General features: G+C 43.4%; 1 protein-coding gene across 3 annotated transcripts; it reads left to right on the top strand.

Annotated features, from left to right (window-relative positions):
- The first annotated feature begins 3,906 nt into the window (after nt 1-3,906).
- On the top strand, nt 3,907-25,861 carry LOC139577482 (tripartite motif-containing protein 16-like). Of its 3 annotated transcripts, none has more exons than XM_071404503.1 (6): nt 3,907-4,692; nt 5,137-5,226; nt 15,874-16,107; nt 23,066-23,225; nt 23,351-23,410; nt 23,647-25,861. In XM_071404503.1, exons 1-6 carry the CDS (start codon nt 4,096-4,098, stop codon nt 24,153-24,155), a joined length of 1,650 nt encoding a protein of 549 aa, XP_071260604.1. In that variant the 5' UTR covers nt 3,907-4,095; the 3' UTR covers nt 24,156-25,861. The 3 variants fall into 3 exon arrangements, 2 of the variants coding, with proteins under 2 accessions (XP_071260604.1, XP_071260603.1); XM_071404502.1 differs by having other exon boundaries at nt 3,911-4,692; nt 5,116-5,226; XR_011675307.1 differs by lacking the exons at nt 3,907-4,692; nt 5,137-5,226; nt 23,066-23,225; nt 23,351-23,410; nt 23,647-25,861 and adding an exon at nt 14,816-15,344 and having other exon boundaries at nt 15,874-15,988.
- Nucleotides 25,862-26,149: the final 288 nt, after the last annotated feature.

The following is a 26,149-nucleotide window of genomic DNA, read 5'->3' as shown; positions in this document are numbered from 1 at the left end:
TACTTCCTCTCCTCTATATGACAGTTAGTGTGTAGAAACAGAGTCTAGAAACTACTTCCTCTCCTCTATATGACAGTTAGTGTGTAGAAACAGAGTATAGACACTACTTCCTCTCCTCTATATGACAGTTAGTGTGTAGAAACAGAGTATAGAAACTACTTCCTCTCCTCTATATGACAGTTAGTGTGTAGAAACAGAGTCTAGAAACTACTTCCTCTCCTCTATATGACAGTTAGTGTGTAGAAACAGAGTATAGAAACTACTTCCTCTCCTCTATATGACAGTTAGTGTGTAGAAACAGAGTCTAGAAACTACTTCCTCTCCTCTATATGACAGTTAGTGTGTAGAAACAGAGTATAGAAACTACTTCCTCTCCTCTATATGACAGTTAGTGTGTAGAAACAGAGTATAGAAACTACTTCCTCTCCTCTATATGACAGTTAGTGTGTAGAAACAGAGTATAGAAACTACTTCCTCTCCTCTATATGACAGTTAGCTGATGTGTAGAAACAGGGGCGGAACAGAGTATAGAAAAAGCTTGTCTGTTCAGATTGCTGACGTTGACAAAGGCTCACACTCTTCTCTGTTACTTCCTGCCCGTTTCTATAGAGATTACTTATTTCAGATAGTACTGAAACGGGATGTGTCTCACCCTGCGGTCGTAACCCAAATGGCTCTTAGCTGTACGGCCTTGTGACTAAGTCAAAGACAAGCCTGAATCAGCAAAGAAATACGAGCACATAACAAGAGACAATTCTCTAAGGTTATAGCCGATGTCAATGGTGACATCTAGTCTTACTGGGGTCTTTACATACTGGACAAAAACATGAATGCAACGTTACATATAAATGCAACAATTTCAAAGATTTTACTGAGTTACAGTTCATATAAGGAAATCAGTCAATTGAAATAAACTCTAGATCTCTAGATTTCACTTGACTGGGCAGGGGTGCAGCCATGGGTGGGCTTGGGAGGGCATAGGCCCACCCACTGGGGAGCCAGACAGAAATACTCCTCAGATTTTCTATCACGTTGATGTCAGAGTGGTAATAGAGTGCTGAGTACCAGGCAGTTTGGTAATAATGACCATCAGCAGCATCAGACCTTGGAGAAGCCTAGTTACAGTGATGTGGAATTTAACTGCAGTCATGATTCGTGACCGCTGGTGTGGTGGTAATATGGTCACCGTAACAGCCCTGATGGTGGAGTAACTACACTGTTATTGATCGTTTTCTCACAGCCATTAATAAACTCTGTAAGTGTTTTAACCTTTATTTAACTAGGCAAGTCAGTTAAGAACAAATTCTTATTTACAATGACGGCCTACACCGGACAACGCTGGGCCATTTGTGCGCCACCCTATGGGACTCCCAATCACGGCCGGATGTGATACAGCCTGGATTCAAACCAGGGACTGTAGTGACACCTCTTGTACTGAGATGCAGTGCCTTAGACCGCTGTGATACAGCCTGGATTCAAACCAGGGACTGTAGTGACACCTCTTGTACTGAGATGCAGTGCCTTAGACCGCTGTGATACAGCCTGGATTCAAACCAGGGACTGTAGTGACACCTCTTGCACTGAAATGCAGTGCCTTAGACCGCTGTGATACTGCCTGGATTCAAACCAGGGACTGTAGTGACACTGAGATGCAGTGCCTTAGACCCCTGTGATACAGCCTGGATTCAAACCAGGGACTGTAGTGACACTGAGATGCAGTGCCTTAGACCCCTGCGCCACTCAGGAGCAGCGATCTAAGACTGAGCCGTTGAGGCTTTGGAAAACCTCCCTGGTCTTTGTGGTTGAATCTGTGTTTGAATTCCACTGAGGGACCTTACAGATACACTATATATACAGCAGTATGTGGACACCCTTTCAATTGAGTGAATTTGACTATTTCAGCCACACCCGTTGCTGACGTGTATAAAACTGAGCACATAGTCATGCAATCTCCAAACACTGGCAGTACAACGGCCTTACTGAAGAGCACAGTGACTTTCAACGTGGTACTGTCATAGGATGCCACCTTTCCAACATGTCAGTTCGTAAAATGTCTGCCCTGCTAGAACTGCCCCGGTCAAATGTAAGTGCTGTTATTGTGAAGAGGAGATGTCTAGGAGTAACAACGGCTCAGCCGTGAAGTGGTAGACCACACAAGCTCCCAGAACGAGACCAGCGAGTCTGTCCTCAGTTTGCAACACTCACTACCAAGTTCCAAACTGCCTCTGGAAGCAACGTCAGCGCAATAACTGTTTGTCAGGAGCTTCATGAAATGGGCTTCAATGGCTGAGCAGCCGCACAAAAGCCATGAGCAATGCCAAGAGTCGGCTGGATTGGTGTAAAGCTCGCCGCCATTGGACTCTGGAGCAGTGGAAACGGTAAAGTTTGGTGGAGAAGGAATATTGTTCTGGGGCTGTTTTTCATGGTTCGGGCTAGGCCCCTCTAGTGAAGGGTAACCTTAATGCTACAGTATACACATCAAATCAAAATTTTCTTAGTCACTTGCGTTGAATACAACAAATCAAATCAAATGTATTTATATAGCCCTTCGTACATCAGCTGATATCTCAAAGTGCTGTACAGAAACACAGCCTAAAACCCCAAACAGCAAGCAATGCAGGTGTAGAAGCACGGTGGCTAGGAAAAACTCCCTAGAAAGGCCAAAACCTAGGAAGAAACCTAGAGAGGAACCAGGCTATGAGGGGTGGCCAGTCCTCTTCTGGCTGTGCCGGGTGGAGATTATAACAGAACATGGCCAAGATGTTCAAATGTTCATAAATGACCAGCATGGTCAAATATTAATAATCACAGTAGTTGTCGAGGGTGTAGCAAGTCAGCACCTCAGGAGTAAATGTCAGTTGGCTTTTCATAGCCGATCATTAAGAGTATCTCCACCGCTCCTGCGGTCTCTAGAGAGTTGAAAACAGCAGGTCTGGGACAGGTAGCACGTCCGGTGAACAGGTCAGGTGAACACAACAGGTGTAGACCTTACAGTGAAATGCTTACTTACGAGCCACTAACCAACAATGGAGTTTTAAAAAATACAGATAAGAATAAGAAATAAAAGTAACAAGTAATTAAAGGACAGCAGTAAAATAACAATAGGGAGAGTTTATACAGGGTGGGTACCGATACAGAGTCAATGTGTTGGGGCACCGGTTAGTTGATGTAGTATGTACATGTAGGTAGAGTTATTACCTCTTGACGCTAGGGGTCAGATTATTATTATTTTTTCAAATAACGTTCCCAAGGTAAACAGACTATTTCTCAGGTCCAGGTCGTAGAATATGCATATAATTTACAGATTAGGATAGAAAACACTCCAAAGTTTCTAAAACTGTCAAAATATTGTCTGTGAGTATAACAGAACTGATTCTAAAGGCAAAAACCTGAGAAAATCTAACTATACTTATAGTTAGTATCACAGCATATCAGTTGAAGACATTACAACATTCATTAAAAGCATTATAGATATGTACTTCATAGAAACTGTTACCCTTTATATATTCTAACCACTCTATTTCATTTATTCCATATTAAGGGTCCTAACCTGGGAACTAAAATATTTGTCTCCTTCTCAACTTTGCCTGCAGTTTTCTCTCTCTCTCCCTCCCTTCCTCTAACCCCTCCCTCTCTCTCTCCTTCCCTTCCTCTAAACCCTCCCTCTCTCTCTCCCTCCCTTCCTCTAACCCCTCCCTCTCTCTCTCCCTCCCTTCCTCTAACCCCTCCCTCTCTCTCTCCCTCCCTTCCTCTAACCCCTCCCTCTCTCTCTCCTTCCCTTCCTCTGACCCCAGCCATCTGGCAGAACCAGGAAGTCCCTCCCCTTCACAAACTCTCTTATGTGGAAACGAAACTATGTCATTTGTTCCATGTTAAGGGCTCTAACCTTGGAACAAAACTATTTGTCTCCCTCTTGCTGTTGCATGCAGTTCCTCTCTCTCTTCCTCCATTCCTCTAACCCCTCCCTCCCTCCTAACCCCAACCCTCTGGCAGAACCAGGAAGTCCCTCCCCCTCCCACAAACTATTTTCTGAGGAAACGAAACTGATCTGATTCTCTCTGTCGTCTGTCTGTGTGAGAGTGAACAACCGTCCAAATGGCTCAACAGGGAGTTCTGCTGGACCAGGACCAGTTCTGTTGTTCTGTCTGTCTGGATCTACTGAAAGAGCCAGTCACCATCCCCTGTGGACACAGTTACTGTAGGAGCTGTATTGAGGGCTACTGGGATCAGGATGTTCTGAAAGGGGTCTATAGCTGTCCTCAGTGCAGAGAGACCTTCACTCCAAGGCCTACTCTGAGGAAAAATAACATGTTGGCTGAGCTGGTGGAGAAACTGAAGAAGACAGGACTCCAGGCTGCTCCCCTTCCTGCTCTGTGCTATGGTGGACCTGGAGATGTGGCGTGTGATGTCTGCACTGGGACCAGAAAGCGGAAAGCCCTCATGTCCTGTCTGCCGTGTCTGGCCTCTTACTGTGAGACTCACCTCCAATCTCACTATGAATCTCCTGCTTTGAAGAAGCACAAGCTGGTCAAAGCCACCGCACAACTACAGGAGAAGATCTGCTCTCATCATGACAAACTGCTGGAGGTTTACTGTCATACCGATCAGCAGTGTATCTGTCTGATGTGTGTGATGGATGAACATAAAGGCCATGATACAGTGTCAGCTGCAGCAGAGAGGACTGAGAAACAGGTAAGACCAGAACAACTTGTTGGTGATTGTCTGATAAACAAAGAATTAAAGATACAGTAGGAACTAAATCTGTTTGAATATGAGATCATTCAAATGAAACGGATCCACAAATATGAACACAAACCTTGAGTATATAGATATGTTAACCCAGATTCTCCAAATGTATCACCATTTTCTAAAGTCAAACACTATTATCATTCTGAATGGCCTTTTATCAGTCCAAAGTTCAGTCTCAACCCCTTGATACATGTAGGCCCACCATAAAAACTATAATCATTCACATAGCAACATAATATAATGTTGTAAAGGAACTTCCTCAGGATTGTAGACCTTCCTCTCTATGGGTCCTATGTCACATTACTATACTATTGATCTACTGGACTAATAAAGCTTGATAGCTCATTGAAGAGTGATTCTCCACAGAGAATGGGGATGCTGGGGAAGCTGGGGATGAGTCAGAAGAAGGTCCAGCAGAGATTCCAGCAAAGAGAGAAGGAGCAGAAGAATCTCCAAAAAGCTGTGAAGTCTTTCAAGGTGAGTATTGTTGACCAGAGGAGACACACCATTTCACTTCTCTCCTCCAATCAGAGAGAGAGATGACAAACTGCTGACCTAACAAATCCCACTGACCCCACTGTTGGGAACAGGCTGTCTGGACCCCTTTCAGAGAATAGACTGTTTAATGTAACTGACGGGAGATGAACCCAGGTCTACCGTGGGAGAAACCAACATCTTGACCGTTACACCAAGAGGACATTCCCTATTGGACCGACACTGATTTAGAAGTAGCAGGCGGGGCTACCTCATCACATAACCATGAGTAACCATGACTGACTCATGTCCCCTATACATTAACATGGAGCTCTCTCTCAAATCAATTCAAAGATCTTTATTGGCATGGGAAACAGATCTTTGCTATGCCAAAGAAGTGAAGTAGATAATAAACAATCATGAATGAACAGTAAACATTACACTACATTTAATTAAAAAAATAGAGACATTTCAAATGCAGGGGCCAAAATCTGATATCAACTTTGGACAATTACATTACATTTTCTCAAGAGCAATTCCTGAGGGGGACACCAAAAGTAGTGCTGTAACACAGCCTACGTTGTAATATGTTAAATGTATATTGAGGAACCATAATCACTACTACTGGATAATTGATAGGTACAGTGGTTAATTGAAGGGTTGTACCAACTTGTTCAAATGTTTAAATCATTATAATACTACTACTAATAATAGTTATGCAGATATTTGTACTTAAAACCAGCAATACCAAGAAAGGCCAGTAGGTGGCAATTGTACTGTACTACAGTGTACAGTACAATTGCCACCTATTGCCACCTACTGGGAGCAGTTTTCGTAAATACAATGAACATGGTGTGATCTCGTCTAAAATAATCTCCATTGAGAACCATCACAAAGTTGGTCTCCACTGGCCTGAGTCTACTACAATAGTTTTACAAGAACAAAAAGATACAAATAAGTATAGTTCTAAAAGCAAAATAACTACTTCAATGAATAACCCAACTAAATCAACCAAAATATCCTTCAGTCAGTGTCTCAACTCTTCAAACAGCAGCTATGGACAAGTATGTCACACAAAGTATGCAATTTTAAATAAAATAACATGAAATAAAGAATTATTAAGTGTACTGTCATGTACTAAAAACTGAAGACTACTAAACAAAAGAACAAATATCATACTATACACCAGGGGTTCTCAAATAGGGGTCCGTGGACCCCTAGGGGTCCCTGGTGTAATTGAAAGGGGTCCGTGAAATAAAAAAGTGTAATGAACGTATGCAGTACCACAAGGTTTCCAGTAAGTTTACATAGGGGGTGGAGGTCCCTGAGGACCGCTCAAAACCTTGCCTGCCTTGCCTCAAAATATGCAGGGGTTCCAGTACCCCAAAAAAGGTTGAGAACCACTGCTATACACACTACTGAACAAAAGAACTGAACATATGTTTGTGGGTTTCAATGGATCCAACAAATTGCTGGCAGATATTTTCCCTCTTGAGACTGTCCAGCCTGTCTTTATGTACATTACGTATGTACATTATGTACATTACAGACAACTACGCCGTTCAGTCTCTCTTGGCCCATGCTGGCCCGTAGCCAAGTCTCTAACCTGCGAAGTGCACTGAAACTCCTCTCAGCCTCACATGAAGACACTGGCACCACAAACAAAATTCTGATCAGCACCTCAACTTGGTCAAACAACCCCCGCACCTCCACTGGAAGCCTCCTGAGGACCTCTGCTGCCTCTCCACTGCTGCTACAGGGGTATTTGTTGTGAAAGAGAGGGATCTGCACTGAAAGAGAATCTATGTTCAGCTCAGGGTACTGATCTAGAGACTCATCCAACTCCCCCGTGAGAAGCGCTCTTTCCAACTTTTGCAGGACGTTTAGACTGTCCTGGTCAAAACGGTCGCCAAACTGAACCTCCACACCATCCAACACTTAAAAAAATTCTGCCCTATAGTGATCCACTGCTTTGCCAGCAAATCGTCTTGAGTGCGTCTCAATGGATTCAATAGTCAATCAATGTTGTTGCTTTCTCATACAGTGCAAGGTAGCTTTCGTCATTTCTCTTGCCCCTAAGAGATGACCGCACACACTCGACTGCACCCTGCATACCAGAGACAGTCTGAGTTTTCTTCTGCAGTGAAATGTTTAGACATTCAAGCTCTCCAAGAACAGCAGAGGCAAGTGTGAGGCCCAACACAGTCTTGCCTTTGCTGAAGTGCTCGATCAAGCCACTGGCAGTTGAAGCTGTCTTGGATGCAGTTTTTGCCATCTCCTCTAGGCTGCTGAGTACCCGCTCATACTGCCCTAGCACAGCTCTAATAGCAGTATTCCGCACAGTCCACCTTGTTGGACATAGGGGTTTCAGGGTGGTCAGATTTGTATCTTTGGACGTGACAATTGTTTCAAACATGCTCTTAATCTTTCCTGACTGGCCATAGAGGACACCTAACTGATGGACCCAAGAAAGGGAATCCCGGATCAGTGGGGAGGCTGAGCAGCCAGCCTGTGTAATCAGATTTACTGTGTGCTCCACAATGTACATAGAGGGCTAATGGCTGCTGCCTCCTCACAATTGCCTGTGCACCTGTGTATTTTCCTGCCATGTTTGAGGCACCATCGTAACTCTGCCCACGTAAGCCAGACATGGGCAAATTGAGCCTCAACAACACATCAGTTGCCACTTCCGCAATGCCCTCGCCTGTTGTCTCCAACACCCTGTACCGCCCAATAAACTCCTTGTGAGGGACAAGGTCATGGTCAACATAACGCAGACAGACACTCTCCTGTTCAGCACCAGAGACATCTTGAGTACCATCAACAATTACTGAAAATTGTACAATCGGAAGAGACCTAATCTCAGCTGCAATGGCTCGAATGACTGTATTGGCCATGATGTTCAGAATTTCATTCCGTGCTTTGGGGCCTTTGTACATTGTGGTACGCTCTGTTAACCACTTCAGTAAAATGGGATCATCCATTGGATTTAGCTGGTGTGCTGTTACAGTTACAAAGTGGCGGTGGGTTTGGCAGTTTTGATGTGCTGTGAATTTTTCAATGGCTTTTCTTCAGTTCCTAAATCCTGCACTAATGAAGGCAGCAACTGCTCTTTGGCCAAAAGATGGCTGTCTTGAAAACCCTTGACTCCAGTGAAAACACAACACTCCTTTTATTGATGGATTATAATGTAGCCAGGGGAAATCGCGAAACTATCTCTCTTGAAACGTCAACACTCTGTTGGCAAGAGTTTGCGGTTCTATAAATTGTGGGTGTGGCTGATATAGTTTTGTGCCATCACTGAGGTAACTGGACTGTGCCACTGTCCCCTATACTGGTGCTGCTGGCAACAAGGGTGACACCTGGTCCTGCCGTGGCTGTGACATTGTTCTCTGAAGTCTCTCTCCCTGGCTCTTTCCCTTTCACCACCCTCAATGACTCACAGTCTGTCTCCTAGAAAATAAATAAGGTGTTTGCCGTACTCGTAACTACCGGTACCCAAAACTACACAATTAATCACAACAGCAATACCATTGCCTAAAACAAATCTTAATTTAGTCACCAGTTTAAGTTGAGAGTGGGGGAATCCATGGCATTTTCCAATTATGTCCCTATTTACAAAAGAAAATGGAGAACCTTTCATAATGTTGCCAAACAAAGACTCAACAAACTTACCTGAGACTCCCTGTCTCTGCCAGTCTGTCCCTGCATATCTGTCCCCAGCTCTGCTGTCTGTGTGCCATCTGTTGCCTGCTCTGCCTAATGACATCATTGTGAAACATTTCCATTAGCATTTCACTTCTTTCTTATGAACATTTTATCAACTGGTCTTTGAGATATTAGGCTACTAGGGTTCTTACTTTGCGTTTTGGTGTACTGAAAAATACTCTGATGTCCGCCATTTTTTTACCTGGCTGGCTGGCTACACACACACACAGTGTGTAGGTTATTTACAGTAGGAGATGGGCTTCTATCATCTTATCTTCTATCATTCTGTCGTGTCTTTGACTATGCCAGATTAATTGCTATGACATGCTATTCTATAAAATAATTTCTCCGTAATTAATATTACCTGATTGAACTAATCATGTAAATATGAATTAACTAGAGAGGGACACCACGAAAGAATACTTATAGAGCTGTTATCTTTCGAATAAACTCTTAAAGATTTAGTAATATTTTACTAAATAGCAGTCACATTAATCGTCATTTTATTCAGTCTCATCTGAAAGTTGTAAGTCCTTGATTATCTGCAAGAATCCTGGCTAACAAGTTGAATCAGCAATGCAAAATTGGGTTTAACTTCTTGCAACTATAGGGGGTGCTGTTCCGCATTAGCATTTTTTGGTCTCCAAATTAAACTGCCTCGTGCTCAATTCTTGATCGTACAATATGCATATTATTGTTATTATTGGATAGAAAACACTTTCTAGTTTCTATAGCCGTTGGAATTTTGTCTCTGAGTGGTACAGAACTACTTCTACATCACTTTTCCTGACAGGGAGTCAGATTTCAGAAATTTTTACCCCTGATCTGGGATCGGTTTTAAGGTGCCAGTAGATGCTATAGAGAAACCGACACTGCCTACGTCTTCCTCTGGGTGTCAGTACGTCATCACGTTTTGAATGGATTCGATTGCGCAATCAGAGCCACTATAAAACACGAAAACGTAGAAGTACCGCTCTCTTCCTGCATGCGTCATGCGCAAAATGGACATCAGACCTGCCTCCTTCCAAATCGTTGTTTAGAGAGTGATATTTCTCCGGTCATGTTTTTAGTCGTTATAGTTGTTAAAAACATCATAATGTAGTTAATTTGAACCGTTTTATAGCAATTTATATCCGTTTAGTGCGATTTTGAGGAATTTCTTTGTTGTGCACTCTGAAACTTTGGACACGTTTCGGGGTCCCGTTCGATCGTTAGTGGATATTTCGAAGGACAGAGGACATCTATCGACCAAAAGAAGATTCGACCCAAGAAAGGATTCTTTGCCCAAGATTCTGATGGAAGAACAGCTCACAGTAAGAACAATTTATGATGATAAATCGTGTTTCTGTCGATAAATGTTAAACGTTTATGTCGCCATCTTGTTTGCTATAGCTTCGCTTGGCGCAACCTGTATTGAAAAGTAAGGATAATTTAAAAAATGTAAATCAGCGATTGCATTAAGAACTAATTTGTCTTTCGATTCCTGTCAACCCTGTATTTTTTAGTCAAGTATATGATTAGCTTTCAATTAAACTAGATCACTCTGAAGATGACGTCAGACATTTTGAGGCTTGATTTCCTAGTATTTTCATTGTGTAACCACGGTTTTGTATGGCTAAATATGCACATTTTCGAACAAACTGTATATGTATGTTGTAAAATGATGTTACAGGAGTGTCATCGGAAGAATTCTGAGAAGGTTAGTGAAAAAATTAATATATTTTGGCGGTGATTACGTTATAGCGCTCTTTGGCTGGAATCGATGCTCTGGTAACGTTTTCACATGTGGTATGCTAACTTATCGATTTATTGTGTTTTCGCTGTAAAACGCTTAGAAAATCTGAAATATTGTCTGGAATCACAAGATCTGGGTCTTTCCATTGCTATGCTTTGTCTATTCTTATGAAATGTTTTATTAAGAGTAAATTGGTCATACACGTTGCTCTCTATAGTAATTCTAGTCGTCTTGTGATGGTCGGTGCAATTGTAAACTGTGATTTCTACCTGAAATATGCACTTTTTTCTAACAAAACCTATCCTAAACCATAAATATGTTATCAGACTGTCATCTGAAGAGGTTTTTTCTTGGTTAGTGGCTATCAATATCTTAGTTTAGCCGAATTGGTGATAGCACCTGAAGTAGTAAGAAACTGATGGAGTTAGAAAAGTGGTGTATTTTGCTAACGTGTTTAGCTAATAGATTTACATATTTTGTCTTCCCTGTAAAACATTTTAAAAATCTGAAATGGTGGCTTTATTCACAAGATCTGTATCTTTCATCTGGTGTCTTGGACTTGTGATTTAATGATATTTAGATGCTACTATCTACTTGTGAAGCTATGCTAGCTATGCTAATCAGTGTGTGGGGGGGTGGGGGGTGATCCCGGACCCGGGGTAGAGGCTCATTAGAGGTTAATTATTTATTTACTAAATACCTAACTAATCACACAGAAACACACATACACAATTAAATCATAACTTGATCACAAATTACGTCATACAGAAAAACGTCCCTAGCGGGCAGAATCGATATGACAGCTTGTTACACAAAGGAAAGGGGGGGAGTCCTAGTGAAAGAGCGGGAGACTTGACATAGGCGAGCTGTACTATCGTAAATACAGTATCTTATGCATTCTAAATTACCGCCCATTTGAAGAGGAAAATGCAATACATATTTACTCTGAGCTGCGCTTCAGTAGGTTGGTGGTAGATGGCCCGTGTCATCACCCGAGTCCTCTGTCCTTTGAAGAATGTCTCTGGTAGTCACGGGAACGTTGTGTGTATTAGACGGGATACTTGGACTGTCCTTCCGAACCTGCGTTTAGCTGTTGCTAACTCAAAGGCTAGGAGATATCACTTCTGTAGTGAATACGAGTTCAAAGTTCATACCATTCACAATCAAAGTCCATGCTGATGTTGGCTTCATCTATAGTGATTATCTGAACCATTCTGACACTGGATCGTCATCCGAGAGTACCCGGAACAGAAAGTTATTTTCTGGGAAAATGGCTTTTATAGTGGAGGGAGAGGGGTGTGTCTGAAAGGTTTATAACCCATTCCTCTTCACAGGGGCGGGCCACTGTAAGCAGAGAAACTTATGAAAGCACAGATCTCTCATTTGGAAGCTAAAATTACATTTCATCTCTTCACAAATAATGTCATATTCAAACATTTGAATTAAACAACAATTCCATGTGAATCCGATAACTCTGACATTTAGACTTTCCACAGTAGAGTTTATGTCATTCAATCCTTGATGAGAATGTGTCAGAGGGCAACCGAAGTGACATAATATACCTTAAGTACCACCGCATATGTTCAGTTGGTCGGATCACCAGAATATAGTTCATTTCCCCCAACTTCTGATGTTACCAGAACCTCTATGTTAACCCATGGGTTTCCTTATGTCACATCAGTCATAGTAGGGAGAGAGAAAAAGGGGGAAAGAGGTATTTATGACTGTCATAAACCTACCCCCAACCCAACGTCATGACAATTCTATATGGGCTTCGATCTAAAAGGTAAATGTGAAACGGATTGCAGTGACAAGAGTTGACAGCTGTATGAGTTCACCATTTACACAACATATGCTGCAACCTTTCGTCATTTTAATATAGTTTGTTTCATATTGGCTGACTTCCAACACTAGCTGAATTTGCAAAGCTAGCGAGCACCAATTCCGTTTCTGTGGTGTTTGCTATAATCTTTGCTACCTGGTTAAATAAAGGTAAAATAAAATAAAAATGTTCACTAGCGACAATTTAGCTTTTGCAACGAGACCATTAAATATTAAATTAAATATATTTAAGACAATGTAGTTGTGTTCTGTTCAGTTTGGACTTCAGTTTATCGCTAACCTTATCACAGGGACTTTGAAGCACTCCAGCTGCATGCTAATCTTGGAATAAACTGACGATAGCAAAGATTCCATCTTTGACGACGCCACATAAATGGAATAGGTACTAGCTAGCATGATGGTTAACGTTTGCTTTAGTTACGTGCTAGCACTGCAAATTCAGCTAGTGTGTGAACCCTGCCAACATAAAAAAAAACATTGCTATGGCCGATTGACTAGATAAACCTCACGTCAGTTACGTGCATTGAGTGCCTTTCACACAGTAGATACGAACTATCTTTTACCTGCCAGCTAAGGAACTGGCAGTGGATCAAACCATTGTGAGGAAAAGGGCGGGGGTCGCAATCTTTTGAAACTTAAAAACGCGCTATTAAGTGTCTATAATCAGCACAAGTGCTTTCATTGCGTATTATTAATATTATTGAAATTACATAGTTATGTTTACAGTGATATATTGGGGGGGACAAATCATATTTTTCCCAGGATGGGTGGTCGTGTCCCCCCCGTCCCCGCTGGGATTTCCGCCTATGTTCAAATGTTATAATTCAAGTGCCGATGGTGTGTTGAGTGGTGGTGTCCCGTCCTCCCAGGTCGTTGGCATGGTGCAGGAGCAGATAGGGTCAAAGTAGTGGAATGGGGTAGTGGGTTTTTAATGAGTGTAGGGTCAGTTGGCATGGTGCAGGAGCAGATAGGGTCAAAGTAGTGGAATGGGGTAGTGGGTTTTTAATGAGTGTAGGGTTAGTTGTCATGGTGCAGGAGCAGATAGGGTCAAAGTAGTGGAATGGGGTAGTGGGTTTTTAATGAGTGTAGGGTTAGTTGGCATGGTGCAGGAGCAGATAGGGGCAAAGTAGTGGAATGGGGTAGTGGGTTTTTAATGAGTGTAGGGTTAGTTGGAAGGGTGTTACTTAGTATTATCATAATTTCCCCTTTTCCCATTTTCTATCACAAAGTAAAATAGATTTATATTATAGTCCAGTTGGGGGCGGTAATGCAACATATTGGATGCCAACCACCGTTAAACTCCAAAGAAGAAGAAACGTTATATTATGTCTATGTACAGTGTTGTAACGATGTCTCTCTCTTTCTCATTCCATCACTTTCGTGGTAGTTGGTTGTGTGGGTCTCTGGTTATGAATGGGGTGCTGACAGACAATCGTTGATGGATATTTATAGAGCTCTGATCAGGACAACAATTGATTACAGATGTATAGTTTATGGAACAGCAGCAAAGACTTGTCTTCAGAAGCTGGACAGAATCCAGTATATAGCTTTAAGGATATGTATTGGTGCATTTAAATCAACATCTGTATGTGTCTTACTAGTGGAGGCAGGTGAGATGCCTTTGGGTATACGACGTAATAAATTGTCATTAGCTTATTGGGTTGAAAGGCTGTGAGGTTGAGCATCCCACTGCTACTGTTCTAGATGACTGTTGGGAATATACTAGTAGACAAGGCAGTGGTTTTGGTTGGACAGTTGTAGGTATCAATGTTATTATGGAGAATTGAGAGAATGGGTGTAGTAGTGAGATTCTGCTGGGTCCCAGCACATTCAGGTGTGGAAGGAAATTAAATTGTAGACCAGTTATCTAAAAGAGCTTTGAAACAAGATATAATTGATATTAATGTTCCACTGGGTAGAGGTGAGGCCAAATGTAAGATCAGAGACATTTTGATAGATGTGTGGCAGAAGAGATGGGACTGCGAACAAGGGACGGCATTTATATGTCCTCTAAAGGTCGGTGGACCAAGGATCAAAGGTCAGATTAGGAAGGAAGAGGTGGTGTTTACTCGATTGTGTTTAGGACATTGTACATTGAACTGGTCCTTACATCTGGTTGGCAGCATGTGAATGGTTTGTGTCTGGAGGGTATGGTCAATGAAACGGTGGAGCATGTGTTGTTATATTGTTGTAAGGACGTTGAAGAGAGGGAAAGATTGAAGTGTAGGGTCATTGAGGTTGGACGGGTTTGGGGGGGAGTTGGAAGGGATTTGGGGGATGGGGGAGGGTCTATCAGAAGTTAGTAGGACTCTTTTTTATTTCCTCAGAAGTTCTGAGATAGGTAGGAGGATTTAGAGTGGTGTAAACCGTGATTGGACACACTCCAGCACAGTAGGTGGCGCCATGCACCTTTAACGTTGGTTTGTGGACCGCCATTATATCATAGAAGAAGAAGTTGGTCTGTGAGGGTTTTGTGGTTCCTGAGGAGGGCTACTATTCTTTTTTATTTTGGTTTTCAAGTATTTTCTGAATTGATTAAAGCCAAAACTAAAGCTACCCGAAACAATTCAATATATCAGTCAATATATTTTCTCTGTGATTTGTTGGTTTCCCGTCAACCGTTCCATCGCATCTTAACCGTGTTACCGGGCGGGCACTAGGACCCGGGGGAGGCTGCTGCTGCAGAGGCTGCTGCACCGCTAGTGACGTCAGTCCTACTTGTAGCTCATTGTGGTCAACGTCAGCTGTGGCTCGAGACTGCTAGCTAACGGTTAACGGAGAGGAAAAGACTCTGACAGGACACATTCATGTAGATAGGCTATGATGGCAATTTGTGGTAAGTTACAATAGAGAGAGAGACTTTTCACTACTATAGACTTTGGTCATAATCAAAGCTTTGTTAACCAATACGTTTTTATGTGAGGCTGCCGGTAAGTTACAGTGTAACAGACATTGTTCAGGAGGGAGTCTGTCTGTCCAGGAGGGAGGAGACTAGAGCAGGACCAAGAGGTGTTCTGTACCTGTCTGTCCAGGAGGGAGGAGAGTAGAGCAGGGCCAAGAGGTGTTCTGTACCTGTCTGTCCAGGAGGGAGGAGAGTAGAGCAGGACCAAGAGGTGTTCTGTACCTGCCTGTCCAGGGGGGAGGAGAGTAGAGCAGGACCAAGAGGTGTTCTGTACCTGTCCAGGAGGGGGGAGAGTAGAGCAGGACCAAGAGGTGTTCTGTACCTGTCTGTCCAGGAGGGGGGACAAGGCCAGGTGGACCTGGAGAGCAGGGTGGCAGCGTTCTAACTCAATGAGGTGCAGAGAGGCTACTGTACCTACTGTCTCTCTGTCTCTCTGCCTCTCTCTCCCTCTCTCTCTCTCCAGCGCTCTGCACAGTCAGCAGTGGAGGACAGTGATCAGATCTTTACTCAGCTGATCCGCTCCATTGAGAGAAGGAGCTCTGAGGTGAAGGAGCTGATCAGAGCCCAAGAGAAGGCTCAAGTGAGTCAAGCTGAAAGACTCCTGGAGCAACTGAAGCAGGAGATAGCTGAGCTGAGGAAGAGAAGCACTGAGCTGGAGCAGCTCTCACACACAGAGGATCACATCCATTTCCTCCAGGTAACTAAACAGTCTTGTTACATGTGATATGAAATTAACTTCATGTGAAACTATTCATCTCAATCATTATGTTGTCCTGTCTGTCTCGCTGTCCCTGTCTCTCTCTCTGTCCATCCCTCTCTCTCTCTCTCTGTCCGTCCCTATCTCTCTCTCTGTCCGTCCCTATCTCTCTCTCTGTCCGTCCCTTTCTCTCTCTCTGTCCGTCCCTCTCTCTCTCTCTGTCCGTCCCTATTTCTCTCTCTGTCCGTCCCTCTCTCTCTCTCTGTCCGTCCCTCTCTCTCTCTCTGTCTGTCCCTCTCTCTCTCTGTCCGTCCCTCTCTCTCTCTCTGTCCGTCCCTATCTCTCTCTCTGTCCGTCCCTATCTCTCTCTCTGTCCGTCCCTATCTCTCTTTGTCCGTCCCTATCTCTCTTTGTCCGTCCCTATCTCTCTTTGTCCGTCCCTATCTCTCTCTCTGTCCGTCCCTATCTCTCTCTCTGTCCATCCCTATCTCTCTCTGTCTCTGTCCCTCACTCTCTCTGTCCGTCTCTCTCTCTCTCTCTCTCTCTCTCTCTCTCTCTCTCTCTCTCTATCTCTATCTCTCTCTCTCTCTCTCTATCTCTCTCTCTCTCTCAATTCAATTCAATTCAATTCAAGGGGCTTTATTGGCATGGGAAACATGTGTTAACATTGCCAAAGCAAGTGAGGTAGATAATACACAAAAGTGAAATAAACAATACAAATTAACAGTAAACATTACACATACAGAAGTTTCAAAACAAGAAAGACATTACAAATGTCATATTATATATATACAGTGTTGTAACAATGTACAAATGGTTAAAGCACACAAGTTAAAATAAATAAGCATAAATATGGGTTGTATTTACAATGGTGTTTGTTCTTCACTGGTTGCCCTTTTCTTGTGGCAACAGGTCACAAATCTTGCTGCTGTGATGGCACACTGTGGAATTTCACCCAGTAGATATGGGAGTTTATCAAAATTGGATTTGTTTTCAAATTCTTTGTGGATCTGTGTAATCTGAGGGAAATATGTCTCTCTAATATGGTCATACATTGGGCAGGAGGTTAGGAAGTGCAGCTCAGTTTCCACCTCATTTTGTGGGCAGTGAGCACATAGCCTGTCTTCTCTTGAGAGCCATGTCTGCCTACGGCGGCCTTTCTCAATAGCAAGGCTATGCTCACTGAGTCTGTACATAGTCAAAGCTTTCCTTAAGTTTGGGTCAGTCACAGTGGTCAGGTATTCTGCCACTGTGTACTCTCTGTTTAGGGCCAAATAGCATTCTAGTTTGCTCTGTTTTTTTGTTAATTCTTTCCAATGTGTCAAGTAATTATCTTTTTGTTTTCTCATGATTTGGTTGGGTCTAATTGTGCTGTTGTCCTGGGGCTCTGTGGGGTGTGTTTGTGTTTGTGAACAGAGCCCTAGGACCAGCTTGCTTAGGGGACTCTTCTCCAGGTTCATCTCTCTGTAGGTGATGGCTTTGTTATGGAAGGTTTGGGAATCGCTTCCTTTTAGGTGGTTGTAGAATTTAACGGCTCTTTTCTGGATTTTGATAATTAGTGGGTATCGGCCTAATTCTGCTCTGCATGCATTATTTGGTGTTCTACGTTGTACACGGAGGATATTTTTGCAGAATTCTGCATGCAGAGTCTCAATTTGGTGTTTGTCCCATTTTGTGAAATCTTGGTTGGTGAGCGGACCCCAGACCTCACAACCATAAAGGGCAATGGGCTCTATGACTGATTCAAGTATTTTTAGCCAGATCCTAATTGGTATGTTGAAATTTATGTTCCTTTTGATGGCATAGAATGCCCTTCTTGCCTTGTCTCTCAGATCGTTCACAGCTCTGTGGAAGCTACCTGTGGTGCTGATGTTTAGGCCGAGGTATGTATAGTTTTTTGTGTGCTCTAGGGCAACGGTGTCTAGATGGAATTTGTGGTCCTGGCGACTGGACCTTTTTTGGAACACCATTATTTTGGTCTTACTGAGATTTACTGTCAGGGCCCAGGTCTGACAGAATCTGTGCAGAAGATCTAGGTGCTGTTGTAGGCCCTCCTTGGTTGGTGACAGAAGCACCAGATCATCAGCAAACAGTAGACATTTGACTTCGGATCCTAGTAGGGTGAGACCGGGTGCTGCAGACTGTTCTAATGCTCGCGCCAATTCATTGATATATATGTTGAAGAGGGTGGGGCTTAAGCTGCATCCCTGTCTCACCCCACGACCCTGTGAGAAGAAATGTGTGTGTCTTTTGCCAATTTTAACCGCACACTTGTTGTTTGTGTACATGGATTTTATAATGTCGTATGTTTTACCCCCAACACCACTTTCCATCAATTTGTATAGCAGACCCTCATGCCAAATTGAGTCGAAGGCTTTTTTGAAATCAACAAAGCATGAGAAGACTTTGCCTTTGTTTTGGTTTGTTTGGTTGTCAATTAGGGTGTGTAGGGTGAATACATGGTCTGTTGTACGGTAATTTGGTAAAAAGCCAATTTGACATTTGCTCAGTACATTGTTTTCATTGAGGAAATGTACGAGTCTGCTGTTAATGATAATGCAGAGTATTTTCCCAAGGTTACTGTTGACGCATATTCCACGGTAGTTATTGGGGTCAAATTTGTCTCCACTTTTGTGGATTGGGGTGATCAGTCCTTGGTTCCAAATATTGGGGAAGATGCCAGAGCTAAGGACGATGTTAAAGAGTTTTAATATAGCCAATTGGAATTTGTTGTCTGTATATTTGATCATTTCATTAAGGATACCATCAACACCACAGGCCTTTTTGGGTTGGAGGGTTTTTATTTTGTCCTGTAACTCATTCAAGGTAATTGGAGAATCCAGTGGGTTCTGGTAGTCTTTAATAGTTGATTCTAGGATTTGTATTTGATCATGTATATGTTTTTGCTCTTTATTCTTTGTTATAGAGCCAAAAAGATTGGAGAAGTGGTTTACCCATACATCTCCATTTTGGATAGATAATTCTTCGTGTTGTTGTTTGTTTAGTGTTTTCCAATTTTCCCAGAATTGGTTAGAGTCTATGGATTCTTCAATTACATTGAGCTGATTTCTGACGTGCTGTTCCTTCTTTTTCCGTAGTGTATTTCTGTATTGTTTTAGTGATTCACCATAGTGAAGGCGTAGACTCAGGTTTTCCGGGTCTCTATGTTTTTGGTTGGACAGGTTTCTCAATTTATTTCTTAGATTTTTGCATTCTTTATCAAACCATTTGTCATTGTTGTTCATTTTCTTCGGTTTTCTATTTGAGATTTTTAGATTTGATAGGGAAGCTGAGAGGTCAAAAATACTGTTAAGATTTTCTACTGCCAAGTTTACACCTTCACTATTGCAGTGGAACGTTTTACCCAGGAAGTTGTCTAAAAGGGATTGAATTTGCTGTTGCCTAATTGTTTTTTGGTAGGTTTCCAAACTGCATTCCTTCCATCTATAGCATTTCTTAATGTTACTCAGTTCCTTTGGCTTTGATGCCTCATGATTGAGTATTGCTCTGTTCAAGTAGACTGTGATTTTGCTGTGGTCTGATAGGGGTGTCAGTGGGCTGACTGTGAACGCTCTGAGAGACTCTGGGTTGAGGTCAGTGATAAAGTAGTCTACAGTGCTACTGCCAAGAGATGAGCTATAGGTGTACCTACCATAGGAGTCCCCTCGAAGCCTACCATTGACTATGTACATACCCAGCGTGCGACAGAGCTGCAGGAGTTGTGACCCGTTTTTGTTGGTTATGTTGTCATAGTTGTGCCTAGGTGTGCATATGGGGGAGGGAATGCTGTCACCTCCAGGTAGGTGTTTGTCCCCCTGTGTGCTGAGGGTGTCAGGTTCCTGTCCAGTTCTGGCATTTAGGTCGCCACAGACTAATACATGTCCCTGGGCCTGGAAATGATTGATTTCCCCCTCCAGGATGGAGAAGCTGTCTTCATTAAAGTATGGGGATTCTAGTGGGGGGATATAGGTAGCACACAGGAGGACATTTTTCTCTGTTAAGATAATTTCCTTTTGAATTTCTAGCCAAATGTAAAATGTTCCTGTTTTGATTAATTTAATGGAGTGAGTTAGGTCTGCTCTATACCAAATTAGCATTCCCCCTGAGTCCCTTCCCTGTTTCACACCTGGTAGTTTGGTGGATGGGACTACCAGCTCTCTGTAACCTAGAGGGCAACTAGTGGGTCCGTCTCCTCTATACCATGTTTCTTGCAGGATGACAATGTCTGCATTACCGATTTCTTTGGTGAAGTCCGGGTTCCTGCTCTTTAGGCCAAAGGCAGATGACCTCAGACCTTGGATATTCCAGGATGATATAGTGAAGGCTTTTTGTTCCATAAAGTGTCCAATGTTGTTGGTCGGGGTTTGGCCTCAGGCCAGTAAGTGTGAGCAGAGCCTGCTGAGCATCTGGTACATGCCGTTGGCTTGGGCGAGTGTAAGAGTGGGGGTTGGGCCTGTTTGCCCGCTCACTACCTGGGCGTATGTGTGACTTCCATGTTGATGCCCTCTTTGCGGGGGTGGGGTGCATGGGGTGGGCAGGAGTGGCATGGGTCTGATCTGAGGGGGCCTAAATTGGGTGTGGGCATGGTTGATGTGGGGGGGGTGTGTAGGTCCAGGGGGGGGTCCTGGAGGTCTTGGAGGGTGTCTCGCTGGTCTGGGTGGGGTGTCTATTGATCTGTTGCTCCTGTGTGAAGTGTTGGGGCTTCGTTTGAGAGCGATGTCCTTTAGAGTCCGGGCAAAGGTGGGCACTGCTGCCTTGTAGAGGTGGACCTGGTCATAGAGGCTGTTCAAGTCCAGGGTGGAGTGGTGGGCCAGAAAAACATTTGGTTTTGAGGCACAGTCACGGGAAATGCTTGCGTTTACCCGCTGTATTGTAGCAGGGTGGAAGTCTTTTCGTGGTAGCAGGGTGGAGATGACCACTTGTGCGTTGGGGAAAGTAGAAGAAGCTTTTTCAATCACTCCCTTCAGTGCTGTGGCCACCCTTTCCTGCTGTGCTCTCAGGTCGTTTGTGCCTGTGTGTATTATTATGTGGCTAGGTGAGCCTAGTTTGTCCTCAGACAGAAGGTCTAGGGCGCGCTGGGTGTTTGGACACCAGAGTTTAGACACACTGTGTTTGGGAAAAAGTTTTTTTTCTTCTATATATTTCCCATTTGAGTCCATAAGAAGGACAATCTGTGTCTTGTGTTTGTCCTCAGTGGGTGTGGGGGGGTTGTCAGGAGGGCTATCAGGGTGGCTGACAGGGGGGGTGCTCAGAGGGGGTGAGAGCTGCTGGGCTTGGGGTTTTTCTTTTGTCTGTTCTGTTGTGATGTCGTTTCTATGGTCAGGGTCTGGTGTGGACTGTTCTGCTGTGGTGTTGAGACTTTTGTCGGGTGCTGAGGTGGGCTGTTCTGCTGGCGTCTCTGTGGGGATGGCCACCTCCCTAGTGGGTTGTTCTCTGTCACATGCCATCCCCCTCAACCTCTCCTCCAGCAGTCTGATCCTCTCCTCCATCCCCTTCTCCCTCTCCTACTGTAGTCTGATCCTCTCCTCCATCCCCTTCTCCCTCTCCTCCTGTAGTCTGATCCTCTCCTCCATCCCCCTCTCCCTCTCCTCCTGTAGTCTGATCCTCTCCTCTAGTGCTCTGTTCTTCTCCTGCTCCTGCTCTTTCTCCTGTTGATGTTGTCTCACCACTGTCCATAGTGCAGATATGTCTTTCTCCACCTCCAGCTCTCCAGGTCTGGTTAAGGGGGTGTTGTTGTGCTGGACTGTTGTCTGGGTCTGTGCTGACTGGAGTGTGATCACCTGCTGTTCCAGCTCCACCTGCCTTACCTCCAGCTGGGTGAATTTATCCTTCATTTCAATGAGGGAGAAGTACTCTGTACTGGGAGGTTGACTGTCTGCTGAGGGTTGCTCGTCTGTGGGGTTATATGGTGAAGAGGTTTGGTCTGACCCACTTGGGGTGGGGGTATCTTTATCAAGGGAGAGCTTCTCCTGCTGGGCTAATTCTTTGATTAGGTGAAAGTCCAGCTGAAACTGTTTGTGGTTGCCCTGTACCAATACTGTTCCAGACTTATAGAGATTTATATTAGCTGACTCCTCGTCCTCATTGTCAAGAATCCTGAGTTTCCACCCCTCGTTAACCCCCCCTCTCTTAACAGAGGGGTAGTGTGCTAATATAGCACTGTGCCATGCCTGGGGATGGTTTGTGTGGAAGATAAGGTTGCTGATGTTCCCATTTTTGTAATAGTCAGCAAAAAGTGTCTCTTGATTTTCCATAAGGAGCTTCATTTTGTGATCTTTTCTTGTCTTGTCATTTTTTACATGCACAGGGTACTGTATTTTAATTTCCTCTGAACAGCAGGAGGGAGCTTCTAAGGCCTCTCCATTTGGTTGGGGTAGATTATTCGACTCTCCTGCCATTGTTGGGCTAATGGGCTTTGACACCTCTCACTTGACACTTAAGTGCTAGTTGAAGCTGTATCAAGCTTGGCAGAATTATATTACTATTCAGTCCTTATAAAGTAGTGTCATGTATTTTTCTTCTTGGCTTTTGGAAATCAAATATAGTTTCAGACTAAACATTACTCACTCAGTTCCAGGTTGGGTGGTGTTCTCAGGTTTCTGTTGATTTCCAGAGGATTTGCTGAATATAATAATTAATCCTTGGTAGATGTGAACCTTCCAGGTGATTCCGTAAATCCGTCCAAAATCAGGTTGTAGGTTTTGAGTTTTGATTTGAAGTGAAGGTTATGTTGTAGAGGGTAGCATCCTGTATGGGTTCCTGACAAAAAATCCAAGTTTATCTAACTCTAAATTGATCTTTTTTAAAGAAAATGCTGAAAAATGCAGGAGCTCATCTGATCGTGACCCACCTCTCTCTCTCTCTCTCTCTGTAAGTCTCTCTCTATCTCTCTCTCTGTCTCTCTCTCTCTCTCTCTGTCTGTCCCTCTCTCTCTCTCTCTCTCTCACTCTTTCTCCAGAGTTATCAGTCTCTCTCCAGTATCAGTGTATCTTCAGACTTACCCAGCATCGTTGTCCGTCCTCTTCAGTACTTTGGAGATGTGAGTAAGACTGTGTCTGAACTGAGAGAGAAACTTGAAGACTTCCTTAAAGGAGAATGGACCAAGATCTCCACTACAGGTGTGTTGAAAACAATAAGAACATCAACTTTAGACCATTGAAAGTTCCCTACTAGTCATATACATGTGGAATATGGTCTGATGATAACATTCCCTCTCTCTGTCAATGTGTTTGTGTGTCTGTAGTGAATATAGTGGATGTTGTACTGCCTCCAGAGCCCAAGACCAGAGAACAGTTGTTACAATGTGAGTCTCTTTATTGTGAAGTAACTAACAGTCTCTTTTTACTGACACTCCTAACAATCCCTCTAGAAATATATATCAGTAGTAGATCTAATCAAAGACTGGGTATCTATCTGACTCCTCATATTTCTCTGATTTGATCTCTGCTGTGCTCTAATCAAAGATAGGGTAGATACAGTATCTGACTTAACTTATTGTTCTGACTCCCCTCATTGGTGTCTGCTCTGCTCTTCTCCCAGATTCCTGTCAGCTCACACTGGACCCAAACACAGCACACACACACCTCTCTCTGTCTGAAGGGAACAGAAAGGTGAAACGTACACGCCAAGTCCAACCATATCCTGGTCATCCAGACAGATTCACCAAATACAGGCAGGTTCTGTGTAGAGAGGGTCTGTCTGGACGCTGTTACTGGGAGGTGGAGTGGACTGGTGTTGTTTTTACAGCAGTCTCATATAAAGACATCAGCAGAACAGGGACAGATAGTGGATTTGGATACAATAACAAGTCCTGGAGCTTAATGTGCTGTAGAGGTGGTTATTGGTTCAGACACAATAATGTTGCGACTAAAGTATCAGGCCCTCAGTCCTCCAGAGTAGGAGTGTACCTGGATCACAAGGCAGGTACTCTGTCCTTCTACAGTGTCTCTGACACAATGACCCTCCTCCACAGAGTCCAGACCACATTCACTCAGCCCCTCTATCCTAGGTTTTGGCTCAATGGTACTGCTGAGCTGGTTAAACTGTAGTAGGGTCCACATAGATACTAGTCATGCTGGTGTAGTCTATAGCTGAGCTGGTTAAACTGTAGTAGGGTCCACATAGATACTAGTCATGCTGGTGTAGTCTATAGCTGAGCTGGTTAAACTGTAGTAGGGTCCACATAGATACTAGTCATGCTGGTGTAGTCTATAGCTGAGCTGGTTAAACTGTAGTAGGGTCCACATAGATACTAGTCTTGCTGGTGTAGTCTATAGCTGAGCTGGTTAAACTGTAGTAGGGTCCACATAGATACTAGTCATGCTGGTGTAGTCTATAGCTGAGCTGGTTAAACTGTAGTAGGGTCCACATAGATACTAGTCATGCTGGTGTAGTCTATAGCTGAGCTGGTTAAACTGTAGTAGGGTCCACATAGATACTAGTCATGCTGGTGTAGTCTATAGCTGAGCTGGTTAAACTGTAGTAGGGTCCACATAGATACTAGTCATGCTGGTGTAGTCTATAGCTGAGCTGGTTAAACTGTAGTAGGGTCCACATAGATACTAGTCATGCTGGTGTAGTCTATAGCTGAGCTGGTTAAACTGTAGTAGGGTCCACATAGATACTAGTCATGCTGGTGTAGTCTATAGCTGAGCTGGTTAAACTGTAGTAGGGTCCACATAGATACTAGTCATGCTGGTGTAGTCTATAGCTGAGCTGGTTAAACTGTAGTAGGGTCCACATAGATACTAGTCATGCTGGTGTAGTCTATAGCCTAGCTGGTTAAACTGTAGTAGGGTCCACATAGATACTAGTCATGCTGGTGTAGTCTATAGCTGAGCTGGTTAAACTGTAGTAGGGTCCACATAGATACTAGTCATGCTGGTGTAGTCTATAGCTGAGCTGGTTAAACTGTAGTAGGGTCCACATAGATACTAGTCATGCTGGTGTAGTCTATAGCTGAGCTGGTTAAACTGTAGTAGGGTCCACATAGATACTAGTCATGCTGGTGGTGATGGTCCCCAGATGTGATGATTCATTCTGCTCTGTTTTATCTACAATGATTTAACTGATTTGATCTTCAGAAGATGTTATGAATTAAAATTCAATGTTTTCATATTTTTGTAATTGCAATGTTTTAATCTTGTACATTTCCATGAATCATGATGTCTGGTGTTGATGTATATTGGTTGTCATTCAGAACCATTGATATGTTTTCTCAGTTGGTTCTCTGTCTCTATGTAATTCTCCTCAGTATCATTGATCAGCTTGTTGGTCCTAATTGATGTGTTCTCTGTCACCTGGAGCTGCATGGAAAATTGTCCAGGAACTAAAGGACAATTCAGGACTAGTCAGCCCACTACAAGCTGGTATCACTTACTTTCTACTAAACTATATGGACTGGTTTCCCAGACACAGATTAATCCTAGTCCTGGACTAAAAAGTATGTTCAATGTAGATGTCCAGGAAACCGTCCCTAAATGTGTCATCTTTCATCCTCCCATACTGCTCAGTCCAGCAACATTAAACCTGTCCAGCAGGTGGTGCTATTGACCAAACAATAAAACCAGCAGATATCTTGACTTGCCACTCAGTATATCAGTAATGTTCAGAATAGTACTTTAATATCATTGGAGATTGATGGTCTTTTTAATCCACTATCCAGAGTCAGGAACAGATGAAGTTAGGTCTGCTACTGTTCAGTGATTAAATATGATTTATGGTGATGGGAAATAATAAAAAACACTAAACTTCATCTAGTAATAGTTTTCCTTTGTTATTTATTCCAAGGTGTGTCTTTAACTTGTAAATGTATTGTGTGGAGGTGAGCTAGTGGTGTGGCTGATAGAATAGAATGAAAAGGGAGGAGGGGAGGAAGAGGGGAGGAGTGAAGGGCTGTTCAAGAAACCAGATGAGGAAGAGGAAGATGTTCAGGGGAATTACTGTCTCTGTTCCAATTGGTTCCCTACTCCCTACGTAGTGCACTACGGTGCTTCTGACCAGGTCTAAAGTAGTGTTCTACGTAGGGAATAGGGTGCAGATT

This window comes from Salvelinus alpinus, chromosome 6 (assembly GCF_045679555.1).
Source record: "Salvelinus alpinus chromosome 6, SLU_Salpinus.1, whole genome shotgun sequence".
In the NCBI taxonomy this organism is placed as follows: Eukaryota; Metazoa; Chordata; class Actinopteri; order Salmoniformes; family Salmonidae; genus Salvelinus; species Salvelinus alpinus.
Note: the sequence above shows the minus strand (reverse complement) of the source record. Positions and strands in the feature narration are given on the sequence as shown.